The 19,909-nt window shown below is 37.3% G+C and overlaps 1 protein-coding gene across 1 annotated transcript in view; it reads right to left on the bottom strand.

The window, feature by feature from the left end:
* The window catches only part of LOC117340554 (Down syndrome cell adhesion molecule homolog), a 49,075-nt gene extending 38,366 nt beyond the window's left edge, over positions 1-10,709 (bottom strand). Inside the window, exons 1-5 of the mRNA XM_033902313.1 lie at positions 10,691-10,709; positions 9,786-10,115; positions 3,744-3,902; positions 2,923-3,069; positions 2,384-2,677 (exon numbers count right to left, since the gene is read on the bottom strand). Coding sequence (XP_033758204.1) covers positions 2,384-2,677; positions 2,923-3,069; positions 3,744-3,902; positions 9,786-10,115; positions 10,691-10,709 — 949 coding nt within the window. The remainder of the gene's footprint in view (positions 1-2,383; positions 2,678-2,922; positions 3,070-3,743; positions 3,903-9,785; positions 10,116-10,690) is intronic.
* Positions 10,710-19,909: the final 9,200 nt, after the last annotated feature.

Below are 19,909 nucleotides of genomic sequence, written 5' to 3'. Positions count from 1 at the left end.
TATAGAAAAGTGGTCTCTGTCTGTGTATGTGTTTGTTTGTTTGATGGAGATGTATAGCACCATCATCGCCAATGCCATCTTTAGCAGGAGTCTTCTTGTTCCATTGACCACAGTTGTGGCATGCTTTCCTAATGCTGTCACCATTTGTACATTTTGTAAAATGTTCTATAAAGCATAAAAAACATGTTTACGTAAGTAGAAAGTCGTGTCTGTAAACAAAGGAAGAAAACAATCAACATGAGTAACAGATATAGATCACAACCTCTCTCCTTAAAACGCCTCCACAGTTAAAACAATTGGCAGGAAATATATGAAATTGGGTATAACCGCAAACGTCAGCGGAACTTTAGAATTATTCGAGTCGGACTCAAAACAACACTGTAATGTATATTAAACCAGTCTCTTGCGACAAATTAGCGCCACCTATAGGTGGCTATATGATAGGTACGTTTCATGTACTGGAGACGTCGTCAACATGCAATAACAGCTTAACCAAAATCATCAGTTCTCATATCTTTAAAATCAATTGTCACGTAAAACCACAAAACCGTCCTCAAAACGCGACGTCACAGAAGTAGATGTCATGTGCACCAATGTGCACTACTGCAGCTGCTGCAAATAACGTACACTGCAGCTGAACTAGATTATCTCGCCATAAGCATTAAGCTGAGTGTCCTCTGTAAAGGCAATTCCACTGTTGAACTTAGAGTTATCCAGCACCTCATAAACGTTTGCAGAAAATGAATATTTTTTTTCTACGCGGCAAACCTTGTAAAACGATCGATTGAGAAGACCTAATTGGTGAAAGTAAGCAGCAGACTCTATATTACATTCCAAAAACACAGTATTTGCTGGCACTTAATCGCTTTCCTAAAATAAAAACTTGTAAATTTGTCATTAGAATTCCAGGAAAATTCTTCGAGCGCTAGTAAATTCTGGCCTACCAATGAAACTTTTACGGTTTCTAGAACTCTTTTTTTTCTGAGGAAAAAAAGTCCAGAAAACATCATTATGTTCCTTAATAGGATATAAAAGTGTAATAAACAAGAGAAAATGGATGAAGTATTTACAGCTATATGATGTAACAATTCATTAAGACTTCAACATAAACCGGTCTCACCATCTGTTTGGTTCATTTCTGTAACAGTTCATCACTCTGTACTTACCATTGTGTGTGTACCCAATGAGGCAAATTATACATTATTACCGCCATTAATTAGCTATTAATGTACATCCATTTCTATAAACCATAAGTTAGATTAAACATAAATCTAATTAGTGGTGGAAAATTAATCAACTATCGTAATTTGCTTAAGTGGTTAGATTATTTGAGTTGTTTATGCCATCAATTAACACTTCCCTATCCCCGATGATGTTCGTGTCTAATTGGTGGGCGTTTTACGCGTGTATTGCGGATCATTTTACCAATGGCATTTACTTCAGGACAATAGGAAGTCGAAACAAAGGAGCAAATGGAAGATAAAAACACAATTTTTTACCATACCATACGCATAATAGTATGTCCTCCAGAGCAATGGAAATACAAAAGTTTGTGAAAAAGTGAAAATGGGTTAACATATTTATTTTATTTATTAATCATAATATACATTAGTATTTCATACAATATCCTATCCCTTAAGACAAAACTTGGGGGAAATGAAAATGATTGAAACACCACTTTTTATTAATCGTATTTTACAAATAGGTTTATAGAAATAGATTTTATCTAATGAAGCAAGGTCATAGTACTTTTGAAAGTCAGTTATAATCAGTTTAATTACTATACAGAGAAGTATTGTCTGATCTATACAGCCGGAGCTGCCGTATTCTTATAGAATTATGAAATATCGTATTATATGTGCAAATTTTCATTCGCGGAATTGCCATTTTCATTTTAGCGCAGACTCGCCACTATTGTTCTTAACGAAGATATAATATAGATTTCTTTGTTCTCTCAGGTTGAATAAACATACGCAGTCACCAGTGACCAAGTCAAAATAATAGGAAAACAATTTCCAAAGGTTTTAATTTGACAACAATATTACATTTTGTCTACTTATCAAGTTTGGTTTGTTCTATATGCCAAGTGAAAGGGGCCGCGATACCGCAATCGGTAAGTCGGTCAAGACACTTTACCTTAACTGCGCTGAATAGCATTCAATGGGCCACTAGTATGTAGTTTAGTGAGGTAGTCACCAACTACTACAAGGCGATCCCGCCTAAGAATGACTCGGCCGTTCAAGGGCCGATAAACACTATAGACACTCAAACAAACAAACAGCCCAACAGTTACAAAAAAAAGAAAACCTATTATCCTACAGGTCAATCCCCTCTGAGAAAATACACAAAGTGCATGATACATTTTGTAACCATGGATACGTACATGTGACGATTAGTTCCGTGACAGCTGTGGCGGACCCGTGTTCATTTGAAGCATTGCATATGAAGTGTCCACTATCCCTCACTGTCGCAGTCTTCACCACCAAATTCCCGCCTTTTTGGACGAAATGGGTGTTGTCAATGACAATACTTGTTGTGGGAGAGTTCATATGCCACCTGTATTTAGGTAATGGGTTGCTACTGGCAACGCACGGGATTTCAACAGCTTCACCTTCCTTGACCTTGACAGTCCGTGATACATCGTCCATGGTAGGGGCCATCCAGCCTACAGGAGGATCTGAAAAGTCATAAGTTTGAGTAAACATACCACTGCGCAATGATTCTTGTTCAATCGTCAGTGAGGCTCAAGATATGAAGTGTGGAAATCGTTTTTTGTCGTTTGAACTTTTTGCGATATAATTGGTATCTTTGAAGATTATTTCTAGATTCTTTCTCTCTTGGCATTGCTTACACACCAACCAAGAGTATAATTTCAATAATACCGTTATACTGTGATGACGCGGTATTGGCGTTTATACTGACCGTGAACAGTAAGGTAGGCGTAAGAACTCGATTTCTCTTCCCCTGTTAGCGTATTCCTTGCCACACACCGGTAGGTCGTGAACTGGTCCGCGTCTCTGATGTCCCGGATGTGTAGCTCGCCGTCATACAAAAGACTTATCCTCTCATCTGTTAGAAGAATGATGCGGATTTAATGCACGTCCATACGTATTACAGTATATGTTTGTGTTTAGCAATAACACAGAAAAACAAAAAACAAAATTTACGCACGTCCTTTATTTGCACAAATTTACTACATTAGTATTTTGTACCCTTAATTACAGTTTCGAAATCCAGTGGTTTGTTTTCTTCCTTAATAGACTTGGAGACCTGAGGAACAGCATCATGCTCCCTCTCTTGATGCCTTATACCTCCCTAAAAAGACCTTCCGTCCCTATCTACTATAAGTACTCTTTATTAGTGTAAGCCATAAAATCCATATACTAACACACAATATCTGGGATCATTGGTTCCTGTACATTCTCTATCACAATATTCCCTAGATTTACGCGAAATTCCTGCTTGGTCCAACTCATTTCATTATTACAATAACCCCTACACTTACAAAAGAATCCGGCTTGGTCCAACTCGTTTCTCTTTAACAATAACATCTAGCCTTTCACTAATTGGTAGTACTCGTTATATCTGCACTTTTTCTCACACGAAATGCTTCTTTTTCGTTGTTTTTGTTTTGTTTCTTTCTTCTTCTTTTTTTCTTTTGTTTTTTGGTTGTTGTTTTTTTTTAATTCATTAATACCAAATGTATAGACATTTTACCTCTGAAAACATTAATCATTACTTACCTTCCACTATAGGATTAGTGCCCTGGACCCAGCCGACCACCTTGACGTAGTCCTTGACAAAGTAAGGGTTTATACTACAGCGGAATACGGCGGTGCTTCCACGCATCGCCCAAACTTCGTTAGACGTCAGATGGTAAGTCGTGTATTCATCCACCAACACTACAAAACAGCGCAAAGTTATACTTAAATTTATACCGAATTAATTATCAATAATTATCGTGTGTTATATTGTCGAAGTATTGTAATTTACAACGCACAACGACAATTCACAAAGAGCTTCACTGTCCATAGTTGTATAGACGCTTTGCAGTTAGGGGGTCGTACATACGTATACGCTTTGCAAATAATGAGTCTTACAGACGCTTGACAGTTTTAGAGTTGTACAGGCGCTTTTCAGTTAGGGAATCGTACATATTCTTTGCAAATACATTTGTAGTGAGTCGTACAGGGGTCTTACATACGTTTGACAGTAAGAGGGTTGTACAGACGCTTTTGCAATCAAGGCGTCGCAAAGACAGGAGGTGTCACAGACGCTTTTTTCAACATTTTTGAAAATAAAGTTTACAAAAATATATTATTCACTTTTAAGACATGAACACAGTCCATGGATGATAAAATCTCTCTTTTTACAATAAAATGACAAACAGAAATATGTTCTCTGATATCTGTACCCCTATCCGAACTCTCGTGATGATACCATCAACTATAACTAACAATGAATCATACATTCAAAATCTTTAAATATCATCTCAAAGATTTTATTCGATATTAACTATCATATAGGTGAACGTCTTTGCCATTAGAAAAGCCGACGAGGAGAATGTTATAATTTGCATCCCATTTAAAAACTGAAACATGTCCTTAACACCATTTTAAGCTCGTCGAATTTTAAGATAAAAATATTTAAAGCTTCTGCAACCTATAATCTTCAATATTTTAAAGCATATTATCGGTGAACTTTACTATCTTCGCATATTTAAATAAACTGTTCACGTTCTTGAAAATTTCACAAGTTAGCATTTAAGAATTACAAAAAAAATCTTTAAATGTAACATATTTGAATTTCGAAGCCAACGAAACCTGCCGTTTTACCTTTTTAATATTCGATTTTCATGTTATCGAATGTTAAAGTGAATATAAATATTAATTGAAATTCAGAAACACATGCAAACATTCTTTTTAAATTACATGTATCGGCATAGTGCTCTATCAACGTTACATATAGTTAGGGAATAAAAAATGAAATATTTAAATAAGACATAAAATTCCTTTTACTGTTTTTTTTTTTTTTTTTTCATTATTATTATTTATGAGGTTATTCTTGGAAAAATTCAATATTCTCAAAGACAGGTTTCTTCAAACAGCTTTACAGATATTAAGTGAATAATGATGATGAAAAGTCAATGACCGATGATGAATACATTGTGAAATACAATTCGAATGATAGGATTCGACTTAAAGTTCACAATTTTCGGGTGTCTCTCTTTAAATCTGATGTAACATTTATTTTAATTGAGTCAAAAGGAACACCTACACGTGCAACTTGTAGCTGTCTCTCTAAATCAGAATAAACAATATGACAAAACAAATTCTTTCACTTTCACATCACATAGTTTACAGCTCGCTCACGATTTCGATGCCGACTCTACAGCTTCAGTGGCTTAATCTTGTGTATAGTGTCAGATCATCATATTTGTTTGCGTTTAGAACAAGATTTATGCCAATATATAATTGTTTTTGAAAATTCTGCTCAATTTCAATATTGACGCGATGAAACTTATTCCAGATTTTCTACTAAAAATTAGAAATTATGTCACATCAGCGTAATATCATATAATTTTAAAAACAAATTAAAAGGATCCGAGAAATGTAATATTTCAAAATCATTTTTAAAAATATATTCGTGGTGTCGATGTTACACAAGTCGTAATAAATTCACCGAAGGAGGAATGGCAATGGTTTACCATTGCTATAAAAGCTACCTGCTTTATGTTGATGGTGTGTGACAAATTGTTTCAATGTATCACCTTAGGGAAAACTCCCTATCGCTAAAACCCCTCAAGTTAAAACAACAAAAATAATAAAACAGGGATAGGTTTAGTGACAGGGGTCATTGTGCTATAATTACCAAAGCCCTTCTGTCGAGTTAAGGAGTTTGGAATTAACACTCAGTGTCGCTGTTTTGCTTGCAAACGAAAATGGAATGTGCTGGCGTACTGTTTCTATATTTTATGAAGATGCTTGATACTGTGGATCGCTAAGAGCTTATCTCAATTGCAGCAGTGCTTGGTAAACTAGAATGATAAAAAGGGGTCGGAAAGCACTACAAATAAACAGCCTTCTAAATAAAATGTCACCAGAGTAGATGCTTTTGATAGTCAATGGTATGACGTATTTTTGTTTTTCCCGATGAGTGAGTAATATTTTGAGAGCTTCGCGTTCCCAATGGACGTAAGTTGTCAGCATGCTTTTTACACAACATTAAATACCCTTGATTTATACTTTAATGCAAACCTTAATAGCCATTTAAAAGGGATTTTATGTAACGAAACACCGAGTTGAATTTTGTAATTACTGCCTAATGTTGTAACAACACATGGCGGCTGAATTGCATCAAAACTTGTCCCATTCCGAGCAGGCTTTGTTTTTAAATGTGTTTTACGTCTTAAGAGCACTAGACACGCCGGAAAATACGGTATCCATTTTTCTAGTTAGAAATCACGAACCGGAAACCGCTGTAACCATTTTTCTAGTTAGAATTATTTAAGCCTCTTCCGGTTTTGCACGTGACATGCGAACGGACAATGTCTAAACGCTGTCGAACATTGGTTTTCCATTAGGGGATGCAAGGATTTGTTGAAGTAAACATGATTTCTTACATTAGTTTGAAAATGAAATAAAAATGATATTTGCATAAATGAAAGAATTATCTACGATTGATTGCGTACACCTAATTAAAACGTATTGTTGTACTCGACCGGTGTACTCGCTTGGAACAAATTCACGATAAGCTATGTAACCCAAAAAGGTAGTGTGTGTTGCTTTTCCATTAGAAACATTTATCAGGCGATTTTTACGATATGGTCCGTAATGAAAACTGCCATAGTGCATACGCACCTCCAAAGTACAATACGTTTCCGTAATGTCTCATTCTTTATTGGTAAATCCGTTATCCGCATCGTTGATTGTAACAAGAGCGGGAAGAAGAATTAAGAAATTGATTCATTTTCAATATCATTATTCCTAATTAAAATATGCTAATGGACAATTGGTATCCTTTTAAGTTCCAGAAGAAATGGCCTTATAATGAGGGTCCATTATTACCTGTAGGCTCGCACTGAATATCAAATGCAAATCGCACGAGACTGTATTATTTGCGTTTTACCACGAGATCGCGTAGACCATTGGTATCATATAGAGAACCTGAAAACAGCAAAGCAACGCTGTTGGACGTTTTTTCAGAGTAAGCATGAGGGCCGGAATGTTGTCCCGTCTTTTGTTACGGGACGGGCGTTGATGTTAAACATAATACCTATCAGGTAGAAATGGCCTGTCAAGTTATCGCGGAAATGATTCATTTTTGTATAGAGATCGCATTCATTGTCCATATTACTGATTTAATTAGCTATAAGTCCACTATGTTATCATCTGTTCACGGTCACCGCCTTTTGATACTTGAGTTGACATTTACGGCAAAAATTTTTTTAACAGAAACTAATGTGAAGGATTGAATTTATCTTTAACGATTCATGAGACAAACACGAATGTTCATATCAGATCCGCGCATGTGCGAGCATGACGTCCGCTCTCAAAATTAAATTTTAACGCATGCGTATTGACCATGATAAGAATATATGCTAGGCCGATTAGAGAAATTTCGTATTTTCAGATTAGCTATAATTGGCGTTGTTATCGATTTATCCTGACAGGCAAATCACTGCAAGCGCTAGTCCATGCGGAGGTAAGATTGGAGGGCCCGATGGCGGACAGGTGTAGCGCGTTCGACCGTCCACACCTGTAATTACCTTTGCAAAACAGTGACAATCAATACTCACCTGAGTAAGGCCATACTAAAGTATTTATATGATTCAGAGTTATAATGCGGGCCGCAATTTTATGTCACGTGATTTCTTACGATAAGGCTCATTAAAAAAACTGCAATGCTTGCTGTTTTGTTATACACTTGTGCATTTAGGGAAATTCAAATGAATATCTATAATACAAGTAGATTTCCTTGACACGGACTTTCGAATTCACGACTCCGGCTTTTCAGTGGAAGTACAAGATATTTGATATGTTTCGTTTTTCCCTCGATTTTCATTGGCTTATCTATATGGTCACATGGAAGTCAATATTAAATCGAAACATTAACCTAATGGGTTTTTTTTTTATTTTTAGTAACACCGAGTTATTACTGCGTTTATGGATATCATCGTGACGTCATAACGGCCCGATGTAAATTTTCTGAAGTAAAGATAAATGTAATGTAAGTCAACCCTTTTGCAAGCAAATTTCATATCTAATATAAAATTGAGTACATTTATTTCCGTCAATATGGTATTATATCGACCAGCTAGAATGTAGGTTAATATTGGATTCTACAAGGTAAAACACCCTACTGACCTTACCAGAGGTCCGTTATTGATAAGTATTATATTTTGAAAATGAAATGAATGACGTCAAACCTCAAGCAGTTATTTGTTATTTTCCCTGAATACAGAAAATATTGAATGCATGTATGCAAGAAAAAAACTCTTTATGCTCGATATACAAAATTTACGCTGTATAGCATTTTCATCTATCTGGAATCCTAATCCATAATTATCAGGATAATTAGGACATTGATACTCATAAATACGACTTCATATTTTGTTGTTGATTTTTACGTGAATTTGTTTTCCGTTACGCATCATTTCGATTACATTTATTTTTAAATGAATTAAAACGTGCTAACAATACTGTCGACAGCCTAACTCGTCCTACATCAGATAGGACGACGCATGTCTGTCTAATTCCGTAATTAACAATTATACAGGTCTGTACATCTAAATGATTGCTCTACATGTAAAAGCTTTTATTTCATTTCTTAATTAGATCAATTTGAGATAACAAACTAATTATTTTGACGTATTTGAGTCATTAATTTATCAAGGGCACTATGGACTGGGTAGTGATGTCTGTCTGCACGATATTACATATACAATATAAGATCGTTGCTTCAATAGTTCCACGTGGGAGCACCAAGATCACGTGATGATACATGCATTTCCAAATAGACCTGTCAGTACCATTTCGTTTCTTATTAGAACTTTTTTATTATTTTTATTATTATTTACTTATTTATTTAATTAATTATTTATTCATTTATTTATTATCTATTCTTTTTTTTTTCATTTATTTTTTATTTATTTATTTATCTATTGTGCACAAACAAGAAATCATTGAGCAATGGTCACATATGACGCCTTATAATAAACACGATGATAAAGCCTTTCACTTTTTTATGGAATGTCACCGTTTTACTAACGAAAGGCATATTTTATTGCAAAACCTAAATAATCTGAATGTTACAATTAGTTTAGAAGTTATGTTAAATGGAAACTCACAACTTTCTGTTGACCTTAATAGAAATATCTATATACAGTCATGTATATGTGCAATGTTTTATCAAATCCAGTAATAGGTTATTTGGTAAACCGTATATTATATCATTTTTGTCATCATGCATGTAAATGTAACTATGCCTTGTAATACACTGTATATATGATGGGAGAAGGCGTTGATAAGTTGTTGTAACTTGTGCCTAACCCCGTATCTATTTTTTCACAATAAATATGTTTAAACTAAATATACACAATAACTTTTAATTACATTTATATACCGTTACCTTTATATACCGGTATTATGTAAATTTACAAAGGAACAACGCTGAAACACTAATCTATATCTTAAGCGTTTACCTGAAATCACCCCCAATTTCTGCCTAGACGACCCCTTACATAAATACCTACAAACATATCGTTGCCGACATAACCCCCTTACCTGCTTTAACATCCATATCTCGGCTGATGATGATCCCTGCGTCATTTGAAGCGACACACCTGTACGTATGCGTATGGACTTCAGGGAGGAAATCGTTGGAATCAAATGGATAAAAATACAGGGTGTTGTTTGGAAGAATTTCGAGGATATCCGGAATGTCTTCGACCGCAGCGCCATCTTCTCTGATCCAGTCCAGTGTAGGGGCAGGGCGACCAAACGCTGTACATGGGACGGCGGACCCTTTTGTGTTTCCGAATGTCAATGAACTTGGCGGTTCGGAAATGAATATAGGGCCCCTCAAATTATCTAACGGGGATTCGGTCGATCGCCCTGTAAATACAAATAGATTGTTAACACACATACCCCAAAAACAAAAAACATAGAAAACGAAAAAAAAAATAAAATGAAACAAACAAACAAAACAAATAAATAAACAAATAGACAAATGTTTGTCGTGATAAGGTTTTTACAAGCACGATCATATTGTGAAAAAAAACAACTTATTATAGACACAGACAACACCTAATTACTTAAAACAATTATATTGTTCTCTGTTATAAACTTAATAATAATTAACATCATTTTACGACAAAACACTTAGTAGTTATATAGGCCTCTCTTATAACGAAAACAACGAAAGCATCTATCGATGTTACTTAATAAAAGCTTGAAGCTTGTGCGCCCGTGACCCAGATCAGGACAATGTTATTCGATATCCCTCTTATCGTTATCAAAATCATGTTTCAGCTCAAATTTTTTACAAGTTATAGAAAACCCCCATATTAAAAACACACGATATCTGATGACACGATTAAGCAACGTTGGAAATCGCGGAGACAAGAGTCCCTCGCAATATTCCACTACCCAGGACACCGCCGGTCTTCCTCTAATCAGATAGAAATTACGGCTTTGATCTGTGTTCATCTTGCGAGGTTGGTCAGTGGACCAAAGGAGTAAAAACTCGTCATCTCCGGGAATCAGATGCCCGAATGAGTAAGCTTGTAATGTTCAGAAGAGTATTGGATGACTTATATTAAATTCTAATTAACAAAATCAAAACCAATCAGCAAAAACATTATGAAATGAAATCCGCGTGAATCAAATTTAGAGATAAAACGAAAATCACATGAGTAAATGAATATTGATGTGGAAAAAAATACTCGACTTTCTCCTGTAAAAAAAATCACGTCGCCATCTTGACGTCGTAAATTTGTTAAGTGGTTAGCATCAAAAGAGTCGTAATTGATGACGTCACATGAAACGTCCTTGTTTTAAGTGATATCACGTGACTGTTTAATAAGGCTCAGAGAGGGGTTTGGAAAATCTCGATGTATTCAATAAAAATATATTTACTAGAAATATAATATTAACGATAGAAAGCAATTCGCTTTCCTGAACTTGACTGATCAAACAAATTATTTTGAAATGAATTGGATGCTATACATAAACAGGGGTGACAGTGTCACGGTTCCTGAAATACCGAAATACTAGCTAGTTTTGTCAAAATTTTAAATGGGCATTAATTGGGGGAAATATGTTTTAAAATACTGAATTCAGTATCAAACATTCATTTGATGGCACTATGTAAAACCGTAGCTTGACCTAGAAATAAGGATTACATATACAGTCGAACCTGTCTAAACGATCATCTCTTTAAAAACCTGTGTATAAAGCCCACCTAATAAAGACAACCGTTTCATATTAACCTCTCTATAACAACCACCTGCTAATTAAAAGCCACTTTCTCTGCTCCCTTGAGCAATCTTTATAGACAGGGTTGACTTATGTAGAGACCAAACCACACATATTTCCAAGACATCGTTATGGTCTTTGACGGAATACAAACAATGGGCAACATATAAAAAACAATCATGAAATATTGAACAGCAATTCTGAAATTCTTTATACATTTATATGAATGTTCATTCATTTCATTACGAATTATTTGTACAGCTCCGCGCGAGGGGGTTTATTTTTAGTTTTTTACACGTGCTTTGTCCGTCCCGTAAGCGACATTCTAGATGGTACAATTTGTACATTGTGTTTTAGTCACAGGAGCTGTCACTGCCTGTCAGCACACATTGCACCATGAGTCGAGTCGAGGAGGACCAGATTACGACATCCCATAATACTACATGATTAACGATGGACGAATGGGGCCCCGCACGGGGAGTTTAACGACCTTATTATTGAACATGTAGAAAGTGTGTGACTATGTGATACATTATTGTTCTTATTACTTTTAAAGCATGACAAAGTTATGATTTTATTCACGTGTGAAAAACAATGCCGAAAATCTCAAATCGCAATATCTATAAAATATAGATTTTTTAACATCAGAACAGTATAAAAAATATCACTGAATATATGGATACTACATAGGGATGTTATCATTTCATATCCTTCATGTAGCATTAGCGAACTGCAAAACAATAAATACTAAGTCCCTGCTGTCGCCCCTAGTTTCATTCGCAATCGGAGGCAACCATCGCGAGAGTTCCCGCGCCCTCAGAGACTTCCAGCGCAAATCAACTCTGTGTATCAAAATTCAATCAAAGACGTAGCCCGCCCAAGGACCCTCGATATCGACTACAACTTTTTCAATCTTCATTTCTTTTCCGAATAACCTTTGACCTTTATCTGGGAAGAAGCGTGCTCTGATTTCAATATGTCAAGCAGAAGTGTTGATGTGATCATGATGGGGCGTTTTTTTAATATCTGGTGAATTAAATATTTATCGTCACCAATCGTTCTCGTGTCGTTCTTAATCAATATTTTCAAATAACGGCATCAAGAATATCAGAAGCGCATTCCGAGTCATTAATACGCTTACAGTGTCGTTGTTTTGTAACAACGATTAAGCACGTTATTGACGCTGTTTAGGTCTTCATTCACGTGAAAGTCTAAAGATTAGATACAAAAAAAAAGAAGTTCATCAGCCGTTATAATTCCCGCAGATGCAAAGATTGTATCAAACGTAACAGCCTACAGCAGAAGCTTGCTTGGTCATCAACTATTTTTAGAATGTCACAAAAACACCAGGTCGGCGATATATATGTAGCTTGGCCAGTAGACAGACAGGTACGGCAATCCTGGGTTGCTGATCTGAGGTGTGTAGTTCGATCCCTATTCAGGAAGGTTGGTGTTTCTCGGGAAGCTTAGATCACGATCTGTTCTGTGCTGTCATTGTTCTACCAGGTAGGAAGATGCCTGACCCGGATTGTTTTTAACAACGGGCCTCCCATACATAATAATGTACATTACGATTGTACTCGATTGGACGGAAAATTTCAGCGAACAAACACAAGCAATTTACATTTATTTACGAGTGTAAGCTTTCAAAAAAAGCTACCGGTAGATTTCTATAGAGTATTCATTTTTTTTTTTGCTTTTTTTTGCTTTTTTTTTTTGTGTGTTTGGAATTGGTATACCATAGGTAAAAACATTGAACTCACATAGGCCACAGAAGTATGCGAGAATGAAATAAACATTGATTTGAAATATAATAACAATCATTATGGTTACCAACAGAAGAGTCCAACATTACATGTACTAGTGGTATAGCAGCTCTATACCACACAGAACACGTATACTGACCGATACATCAAATAGCCATCCAGGTATTGACCCTAGGTCAGTATAATTACGAAGTAAAGCAAAATATTAACAAGTATTTGAGAAATTATAAATTTTTGTATAGTAACATATAATTCTTTAAAAAGGGACACATCTTAGACAAGGAAGGACCATGAACACCACTTTTGATACATCTAACAGAGACGACATCTAAGATGATTTTGTTGTCTAGATGAACATATCTATCGCAGACATAACGCCAGAAGCTATTGGTGTGTTTTGGAATAGGATTTTCCCTCGTTAATCCTAAAATACGTGATCTTGACAATGACAGCTCTAAATAATATGAGAACGAAATAGGTGAACATTGTTGATGCCAAACACAATAACTATTGTTTTATAGATAATGATAAATGTTTGACTGTTAAAAATATACATATTTAATCAGCACGTACTTATTTGAAAATACATTCGCTGGTACGATTTATAATTAGTGATTTTTAATTAGAAACCCCCTAACAACATAAATTTCTGTCAATTTATCAGTGTAAATTGTTTGGAAGGCTACCAGACTGTCACTAAAATTGATGGCGAGAATGGACTTGAATATATATATTATGCTACGGAGCCATAGCACTGACAAAATACGGATTATACACTAAATCCGCCGCGAAACTACATTTGTATTTATAATGACAGTTTTGGTTTGTTTTTGTTTAACGTCCTATTAACAGCCAGGGTCATTTAAGGACGTGCCAGGTTTTGGAGGTGGAGGAAAGCTGGAGTACCCGGAGAAAAACCACCGGCCTACGGTCAGTAGCTGGCAACTGCCCCACGTAGGTTTCGAACTCGCAAACCAGAGATGGAGGGCTAGTGTTAAAGTGTCGGGACACCTTAACCACTCGGCCACCGCATTTTAACGACAGTACACTCATGCTATTGTTGTGTGTCATGGCTACATAACATAGAATGTGTCCAAGTTCATCCTCCTAATTACATCTACTGTACATAATCCCTGTGGAAATCAACTTTTACTGATGGACTATTTTCTCTTAGAAGTTAATACACCGATCTACCAGCCAATCAAAAGCGATGTTACAAATGACGACGCCCTCTTTTACGATAAAGGTTGTCAATATATTTCAAGCCAATGCAAACGCCTGTTACAAGAAGCATTTGAATATTCCCTAGTAATGGAAAATACGCCGACTGGGTACCACTTAGGTATTACAAGCGATCATAAAATCATCAGTACATCCATGAACTTGGTACTCTTCGGCTGACCCTTATAATAGTTTTTTAAAAGTTCTGAAATGATAAGGAATAGTAAATGTTCCTAACATTTTAGTCTGCTTGATCACTAGCCCTCCACCTCTCGGTTGCGAGTTCGAAAGCCACGTGGGACAGTGCCTCCTCCGTACGGCAGTGTTTTTCTCCGGGTACTCCGGCTTTCTTCCATCCCAAAAACCTTCCACTAAACCATTGCCATGTAAGGCAGTGTTCTTTTCTGTCCGTCGTATGTCCGACGAATTCATCAAGCTAAAAATCAGTATATTCTAATATAACCACGCATATGCTCAATTCATAACAGCAAAATCAGTTCCGTGAAATGCACTTTCGAAAACCGGTGTGTCTCGTTATATATTACCTTTCAATCATTTGGTTGGCACCGCAAAATACCGTCAATGCTTTTTGGTTAGCACTGAAACGCTAAACCAGGAAACGGCTCTAAAAGTCCCCTTTTCTGTGTTTTGTTTGTATGGATAGAAATTAGCAATATAGACAACACACTGGTATTAGACAAGTCATCTCCTACTTTACCGTTAATGTCTGTCAATAACACCACACACTCTTTCCGAAAAATTTCAACTTGGTATTTAAACTCTACTGCGGAACAAGTAATATCATTTTCTTCTATTATTTATCATGCCTGTTGGCCCGAAGTGAAGCGCGCGAGGGATCCTACTTTTTGAAGCAAGCCAGAGAATCTGGGGAGAACTCAGGCGGTCGGGCAGGTGACCCCATACCTTGGTGAAATGCAAGTGTGTTGTCACTCTGCCACCAGACCACTCAAATGCATATATTAGGTTAAATAATGTACATGCGTCTTCCGGTTCCAATATAGACACCTTTTGGATTTCATAGTAACGAAAGTCATTTAAATGACATGTGTTCCATGAAATATATTCAGTAGTCACCATACTGTCCTGTATCCCCCGGGTGGGGTGGTGGTGGGAGGGGGGGGGGGGGGGGGAGGGAGATAGGAGGAGCTTGTTTCTCGTTAAAACGTTTTTTGTAACTTTTGGAAAATATCTTACTCGAGTGAAAGAGTATACAACAACCATTCGTTATGTAACCTCTATCAAAAATATAGTGTATATTTATAAAAACACTCAAACATATATACACAGAAAGTAACCTTTTCATATGTCGGCTGATTGAAACATTAGAAAATGTACCTTGAGACGGACGGTTAAAGGTGATTTCTTCATCTTGGCTTATTTTGCAGAATCCAAGATATCTTGAAACAAGTATTGATAAATATTATGTATTTCTTCAGTAAAAAGTTAGTTCTTCGGTTTGGATTTTTTTCTCCGGATTCTAAAATGTCCCTACTACAGAAGTTTTAGCTGCATACAACTGTCTCTATAATATGGTCGGTGGGGAAAAGACAGCGTGGAGATACATTAAGCTCTAAACTGACATGATAAATAGATTGTACTTTTTTGTGGTCAATGTGATAGCCATGTGTAGCTGTATAACCAGTATTGTGGTCAGTGTGATAGCCATGTGTAGCTGTATAACCAGTATTGTGGTCAGTGTGATAGTCATGTGTAGCTGTATAACCAGTATTGTGGTCAGTGTGATAGCCATGTGTAGCTGTATAACCAGTATTGTGGTCAGTGTGATAGTCATGTGTAGCTGTATAACCAGTATTGTGGTCAGTGTGATAGTCATGTGTAGCTGTATAACCAGTATTGTGGTCAGTGTGATAGCCATGTGTAGCTGTATAACCAGTATTGTGGTCAGTGTGATAGCCATGTGTAGCTGTATAACCAGTATTGTGGTCAGTGTGATAGCCATGTGTAGCTGTATAACCAGTATTGTGGTCAGTGTGATAGTCATGTGTAGCTGTATAACCAGTATTGTGGTCAGTGTGATAGCCATGTGTAGCTGTATAACCAGTATTGTTGTCAGTGTGATAGCCATGTGTAGCTGTATAACCAGTATTGTGGTCAGTGTGATAGCCATGTGTAGCTGTATAACCAGTATTGTGGTCAGTGTGAGAGTCATGTGTAGCTGTATAACCAGTATTGTGGTCAGTGTGATAGCCATGTGTAGCTGTATAACCAGTATTGTGGTCAGTGTGATAGCCATGTGTAGCTGTATAACCAGTATTGTGGTCAGTGTGATAGTCATGTGAAGCTGTATAACCAGTATTGTTGTCAGTGTGATAACCATGTGTAGCTGTATAACCAGTATTGTTGTCAGTGTGATAGCCATGTGTAGCTGTATAACCAGTATTGTTGTCAGTGTGATAGCCATGTGTAGCTGTATAACCAGTATTGTGGTCAGTGTGATAGCCATGTGTAGCTGTATAACCAGTATTGTTGTCAGTGTGATAGCCATGTGTAGCTGTATAACCAGTATTGTGGTCAGTGTGATAGCCATGTGTAGCTGTATAACCAGAATTGTGGTCAGTGTGATAGTCATGTGTAGCTGTATAACCAGTATTGTGGTCAGTGTGATAGCCATGTGTAGCTGTATAACCAGTACTGTGGTCAGTGTGATAGCCATGTGTAGCTGTATAACCAGTATTGTGGTCAGTGTGATAGCCATGTGTAGCTGTATAACCAGTATTGTGGTCAGTGTGATAGTCATGTGTAGCTGTATAACCAGTATTGTGGTCAGTGTGATAGCCATGTGTAGCTGTATAACCAGTATTGTGGTCAGTGTGATAGCCATGTGTAGCTGTATAACCAGTATTGTGGTCAGTGTGATAGCCATGTGTAGCTGTATAACCAGTATTGTGGTCAGTGTGATAGCCATGTGTAGCTGTATAACCAGTATTGTGGTCAGTGTGATAGCCATGTGTAGCTGTATAACCAGTATTGTGGTCAGTGTGATAGCCATGTGTAGCTGTATAACCAGTATTGTGGTCAGTGTGATAGCCATGTGTAGCTGTATAACCAGTACTGTGGTCAGTGTGATAGCCATGTGTAGCTGTATAACCAGTACTGTGGTCAGTGTGATAGCCATGTGTAGCTGTATAACCAGTAGTGTGGTCAGTGTGATAGTCATGTGTAGCTGTATAACCAGTATTGTGGTCAGTGTGATAGCCATGTGTAGCTGTATAACCAGTATTGTGGTCAGTGTGATAGCCATGTGTAGCTGTATAACCAGTATTGTGGTCAGTGTGATAGCCATGTGTAGCTGTATAACCAGTATTGTGGTCAGTGTGATAGCCATGTGTAGCTGTATAACCAGTACTGTGGTCAGTGTGATAGCCATGTGTAGCTGTATAACCAGTATTGTGGTCAGTGTGATAGCCATGTGTAGCTGTATAACCAGTACTTGTGGTCAGTGTGATAGTCCATGTGTAGCTGTATAACCAGTATTGTGGTCAGTGTGATAGCCATGTGTAGCTGTATAACCAGTACTGTGGTCAGTGTGATAGTCATGTGTAGCTGTATAACCAGTATTGTGGTCAGTGTGATAGCCATGTGTAGCTGTATAACCAGTATTGTGGTCAGTGTGATAGCCATGTGTAGCTGTATAACCAGTATTGTGGTCAGTGTGATAGCCATGTGTAGCTGTATAACCAGTATTGTGGTCAGTGTGATAGCCATGTGTAGCTGTATAACCAGTATTGTGGTCAGTGTGATAGTCATGTGTAGCTGTATAACCAGTATTGTGGTCAGTGTGATAGCCATGTGTAGCTGTATAACCAGTATTGTGGTCAGTGTGATAGCCATGTGTAGCTGTATAACCAGTATTGTGGTCAGTGTGATAGTCATGTGTAGCTGTATAACCAGTATTGTGGTCAGTGTGATAGCCATGTGTAGCTGTATAACCAGTATTGTGGTCAGTGTGATAGTCATGTGTAGCTGTATAACCAGTATTGTGGTCAGTGTGATAGTCATGTGTAGCTGTATAACCAGTATTGTGGTCAGTGTGATAGCCATGTGTAGCTGTATAACCAGTACTTGTGGTCAGTGTGATAGCCATGTGTAGCTGTATAACCAGTATTGTGGTCAGTGTGATAGCCATGTGTAGCTGTATAACCAGTATTGTGGTCAGTGTGATAGTCATGTGTAGCTGTATAACCAGTATTGTGGTCAGTGTGATAGTCATGTGTAGCTGTATAACCAGTATTGTGGTCAGTGTGATAGCCATGTGTAGCTGTATAACCAGTATTGTGGTCAGTGTGATAGCCATGTGTAGCTGTATAACCAGTATTGTGGTCAGTGTGATAGCCATGTGTAGCTGTATAACCAGTATTGTGGTCAGTGTGATAGCCATGTGTAGCTGTATAACCAGTATTGTGGTCAGTGTGATAGCCATGTGTAGCTGTATAACCAGTATTGTGGTCAGTGTGATAGCCATGTGTAGCTGTATAACCAGTACTTGTGGTCAGTGTGATAGCCATGTGTAGCTGTATAACCAGTATTGTGGTCAGTGTGATAGCCATGTGTAGCTGTATAACCAGTATTGTGGTCAGTGTGATAGCCATGTGTAGCTGTATAACCAGTATTGTGGTCAGTGTGATAGCCATGTGTAGCTGTATAACCAGTATTGTGGTCAGTGTGATAGCCATGTGTAGCTGTATAACCAGTATTGTGGTCAGTGTGATAGCCATGTGTAGCTGTATAACCAGTATTGTGGTCAGTGTGATAGCCATGTGTAGCTGTATAACCAGTATTGTGGTCAGTGTGATAGCCATGTGTAGCTGTATAACCAGTATTGTGGTCAGTGTGATAGCCATGTGTAGCTGTATAACCAGTATTGTGGTCAGTGTGATAGCCATGTGTAGCTGTATAACCAGTATTGTGGTCAGTGTGATAGCCATGTGTAGCTGTATAACCAGTATTGTGGTCAGTGTGATAGCCATGTGTAGCTGTATAACCAGTATTGTGGTCAGTGTGATAGCCATGTGTAGCTGTATAACCAGTATTGTGGTCAGTGTGATAGCCATGTGTAGCTGTATAACCAGTATTGTGGTCAGTGTGATAGCCATGTGTAGCTGTATAACCAGTATTGTGGTCAGTGTGATAGCCATGTGTAGCTGTATAACCAGTATTGTGGTCAGTGTGATAGCCATGTGTAGCTGTATAACCAGTATTGTGGTCAGTGTGATAGCCATGTGTAGCTGTATAACCAGTATTGTGGTCAGTGTGATAGCCATGTGTAGCTGTATAACCAGTATTGTGGTCAGTGTGATAGCCATGTGTAGCTGTATAACCAGTATTGTGGTCAGTGTGATAGCCATGTGTAGCTGTATAACCAGTATTGTGGTCAGTGTGATAGTCATGTGTAGCTGTATAACC

This window comes from Pecten maximus, chromosome 13 (genome assembly GCF_902652985.1).
Source record: "Pecten maximus chromosome 13, xPecMax1.1, whole genome shotgun sequence".
Classification (NCBI taxonomy): Eukaryota; Metazoa; Mollusca; class Bivalvia; order Pectinida; family Pectinidae; genus Pecten; species Pecten maximus.
This window is presented reverse-complemented; position numbering and strand designations above follow the sequence as displayed.